Raw genomic sequence first — 4,479 nt, forward strand, 5'->3', positions numbered from 1 at the left:
TAACTTATGACTAAGTCAATTAGACAAAGCTAGTCAAACCAGCTAGAGAATGGCTGATCTACAAATTCAGATCGATTATGTTGTAATTAATTAGCTTTAACAAATAAACAAACAAACAAATGCTTCTTTTTTGAAAAAGGTCATAAATAATACATAAGTATGCATAGGCTGCTTTGTACTAGTTAGTAGTGTTGTTGGATTTAAGAGATAGTGGTTTAGAACTAATTAATTTCTTTAAATCATAAATATTATCATGTTGATTAAAAAAAAAAAAAAGGCCGCTGAGAAAGAAAAATAGGGGATTGTAGCTGAAGTTATCTCATAATTCATAGAACTTTCAAAAAGATCAAACACTTACAAAGCTAGCCAGAACATAACTGCTTGTACAATTATGCTATATATTGAATATGAGAATATCTAGAAATCCAGTTCAAAGTTCATTTCTGATATTTAATTGAGGATTTTATCCAAATAATTTAAGGCAGGCACAACTTTAAGGGTTTAAATTAAAGATGAGAAAAATACAAGCTAAGTAGGAGATTACACTAAGTGCAATAGATCAATCATACATGATCTGTTGGCACTTGAAACTTGATGGTTGATGAAAGTGCAGAAACAGCTTCTCCAACAGTCAAAAACAGAGAATCTGATTTCACAATATCTTCGGTTTCTTCTGCTCTCTGTAACTTTTCCAGGACTTCACCAAGTGGATTTACCAACACAAGCTGTCATGTATGTTAAATAAAGTCAAAATAGTGAAATTTGGCATTTCAGTTTGGCAAAAATTTGTGTGAGATCGTTATATTCTTGTCTGTGAAACGGGTCGAGTATTTATATTGAAAAAATGTAATATTACTCAGGAATTTGTTTGTTACTTATAAAGGAAAGCGTAATACTTTTTGAAGAAAAATGTAATACTTTTATTGATTAGTATTACTTTTTTCAGTATAAATATTACATTTTTATATTGATCTGACCCATCTTACGGATAAGGATTTGTGAGACAGTCACACTAGAGAGTCACTCTTTGAATTTTTGGTTTAGGGTGCAGTAAATTAATTTAGGGGGGTCTTTAATCCAGCCTCTAACTTATTTGTACAAATGCTAAAATAAAATTACAAGAGCATATAGATGCTTACCTCAACACCCTTCTTTTCTAGTGTCATTCTCAAGTCCTTGAAAAATGAGACTCCACTTGTATCAATAGCACTGATAGCTGACAATTTCAACAAACAAATTTCATTATTCCATTTAAAATGTCTTTTACTTGTAGTAAGGTGCTCTAAGGAAGATTCCAATTGACAATACCTTGGTGAAAATAAGGATCTGTATTACTTTGCTATAAATGCTATTTTAACCTAGAGTTCGAGACATACTTTATTATCATTTTGCCTACATAGGTTAGCTAACTTTTTGTAACTTTTCAGTACTTTCAATTTTGAACCATAAAATTGGTCCAGGGAAACGTCTCAATCTTAATTAGTATCCCACAATTTCTTACACAATTAATGTGAAGTTGTGTCAGACTTAGCTAATTTTTATGGTTTCATCTCTTTTCATTAAAAAGTTGGTTTAATATATGATAATATTGCGGTGTACTAATAGGTAAAGCAATTTGTGTACGAGTTCTATTACATAGACTCTAGAATATTACACCCTAAATTTTATTTCATGATGTGACAGACACTGATGCTTTTTTCATGTGGTCCTAATGCAAGTGTCTGGATCAAAATTTTGTGTGTGGAGTAAAAGTTGGGAGTGAAAAATGAGAGTACACGATATTTTTCCTTTTTGTATTAACGTTCTTATAAAGTTAACAAATGTACTCCTTATTTCATTTTTTTTAAATTTTTTTTTAATGTTTGAGTGTAGGAATCTCTTGAATAATAAAGTGACAATAGAGAGTGTCCAAAATGTGTGTGTTTCTTTGTGAAGTACTACAATGCAAGGTTGATGCCAATAATGCTGAAAACCATGTTTCTAAAAAGCTTACCAGACATATCAAGAACCACAAATCTCAGCTCAGATTGTTTTTTGGTTTGCTCCTCCTCGGCCTCATATTCTTCTATCCACCTTGAAATCCTTTTTGTAAGGACAAAAAAAAAAGAAAAGGGTAAGGAAATGAATACAGGAACAAAAAAACAGAAGTGAAAGAACATTTTGCAGCTAGCTTAGGTTGTTGAGAAACAAACCTTTCTTTGAGATAAGTTGTATTGACAAAATTGATTGGAGCTTCAATGCTTAAGATCAAGAAGCCAGGAGTTGTAATGGCTTCCTTGTAATGATCGAGGTCGCGGTAAATCCCTGTCCCAGGAATATTTCCCAACATCATTGTTTTAGGCCTAGTGATTTGCAACAACACCTTAAAGATGGATATCCCAACCTGAACATATATGTATATATCCATGATGTTGGTTAGACAGAGGGGCAATGCATGTGAATTGTGAAGTGAGAATAGGGAAAAATATTATTAGCGACGTCAGTAAATGCTAAGTCTAGCACCGGGAGGCTGGATATTGTTGGGCAGAAGTCTCTAAAGAACTTAAATGACCAAATCCAGCACTTAGCGTCTCAAAAATATGTAGCAGTATAAAGAAATAAAGTTGCGCATTCTATACGAACTATTCTTTTGGGTGTAATCCAGAGTCTCCACTGTCGGACACAATGATAGTTGGCCTGGAGATTTAAAGTTGCTCCATACCCAAAGCCAAGGATCAAACCTTGACCTTTGGTTAAGGATGAATGAGTCCCTTCAACTTAACCACATCCTCCAGGTTCTATACTAACTATAGCGTAGTGGTAAGTGTTTGAACCTAACAAGTGGTATCAAAGCCCGAGGTTGGGGAAGGGTATTGCTGAGTGGGGCTAGTAAGGTCAAGTCTAGCACTCGGTGGCTGAGAATTGTTAGGCAGAGGTCTGTAAAGGGCTTAACTCAGCCCTACAATCCCCAGGGGCCTGAGCCTCTCGAAAATGTGTGGTGGTATAAGAAAATAAAACAACGCCTTGACTACTAGCTATAATTTTTGGTCCAAACAAGTATAATGGATCAGGGGCACGCACCGCAATGGCAAGACCGTTTTGGACAGAGATGAATGTTACGCCAAAAAAGGCACATAACAGGACGATGAAATCGAACTTGTCGACTTTCCAGATAGAATACGCGGCGGGGATGTCGATCAGTCCGACCACTGCAGTGACGATGATTGCCCCGAGGATGACGTTGGGGGTGTACTGGAAGAGCGGCATGAGGAAGAGGAGCGTGACCATCACCGTCACGGCCATTACAATGTTGGAAACCGCTGTTTTGCACCCTGCGTTGTGGTTCACTGCAGATCTAGAGAAAGCCCCTGAAAATTCAATTGAAATGCCCATTTTAATTTGCATTACATTAAATCATTCATATACCAACACAAACCTACTATGTTAGTCATTCAAACTGTTGGACAGAGACCAATAAGGGTTCTAGCACCCAGACACCCAGTGACTGTGGATGATTGGGCAAAGACCGATAAAGGGTTTAAAGGGTCAAGTCCAGTACCCAACGTCTGGAGAATGTGTGGCGGTATAAGAAAACAAAGTTAGACATTTGCTACTAGTTATAGGTTCTATTTGGTAAATGACTGTTGGCTGTTTGGGTTAGAAGATATGATTTGTTGATAATATTAGCTGATTCTAGAAAGTTGTTTGATAAATTAGCTGTTAGCTGATAGCTGTTTGGTATAATTTCTTTTCTTAAAAAGCTAAATGAAAAGGCTGCTTTGAGTAGCCTTTTGAATTTTAGCATTTTGGAGTTACAAAAAACTTATTAACAAAAAAACTAATAATGGTCAAATAAACCAAAATTGGCTGATAGGCTGATAATTTACCAAACAGGACCATAGTTTTTGGGCACAATGGGATCAAAGTCAAGTACCCTTAACAATCAATTAAGACTAGTTGGTTGGTGCTGGCAGGAAAATTTGTCCCATTAAAATCGGTAAAGGCCAAGTCTATCACCCGATTACTGAGACATTATAAATATCCTACCTGTTGTGATATAGCACGAAGTCGAGGAACCTACGACGTTCATGATCCCGATTGCCATCATTTCCTTGTTGCCATCAACCTGGTAGTTCTTCAGGGCAGCAAAAGTTCTCCCCACTGCAATTCCTTCCTGTATGCATATATGTTTCAACACAATTTTTTTATTTTGCACCAATCCAATTTTATTTCTAGGTCATTAATTCTTGGGTTTTAAAAAAATAAATAAATAAATTATTATATAATAAGATCCACTTACAGTGAGTGAAATGATACCAGTGACAATCCCAGTTTTGATGACTAGCCCCAAGTGGGCCCCATGGAAACGTAGCATGTTCCATGAAGGAGGGTTCAATCCTTCTTGCAGTTTTCCAATCTAAATTGACCAACATTTTTAAAAATTAAATAAATAATTATTGTGAGGGTTAGTGATAAATGAAAAAAAAAAAAAAAAAAAAA

At 35.6% G+C, this 4,479-nt stretch overlaps 1 protein-coding gene across 1 annotated transcript in view; it reads right to left on the minus strand.

Annotated features, from left to right (window-relative positions):
* Positions 1-302: 302 nt before the first annotated feature.
* LOC116016484 (probable sulfate transporter 3.3) overlaps positions 303-4,479 on the minus strand; it is a 7,773-nt gene continuing 3,596 nt past the window's right edge. The window contains exons 8-14 of the mRNA XM_031256768.1: positions 4,280-4,396; positions 4,027-4,153; positions 3,061-3,347; positions 2,193-2,383; positions 1,994-2,082; positions 1,140-1,216; positions 303-725 (exon numbers count right to left, since the gene is read on the minus strand). Of these exons, the coding sequence (XP_031112628.1) occupies positions 564-725; positions 1,140-1,216; positions 1,994-2,082; positions 2,193-2,383; positions 3,061-3,347; positions 4,027-4,153; positions 4,280-4,396 (1,050 nt within the window). The 3' untranslated portion in view covers positions 303-563. The remainder of the gene's footprint in view (positions 726-1,139; positions 1,217-1,993; positions 2,083-2,192; positions 2,384-3,060; positions 3,348-4,026; positions 4,154-4,279; positions 4,397-4,479) is intronic.

Source organism: Ipomoea triloba, chromosome 4, assembly GCF_003576645.1.
Source record: "Ipomoea triloba cultivar NCNSP0323 chromosome 4, ASM357664v1".
Lineage (NCBI taxonomy): Eukaryota > Viridiplantae > Streptophyta > Magnoliopsida > Solanales > Convolvulaceae > Ipomoea > Ipomoea triloba.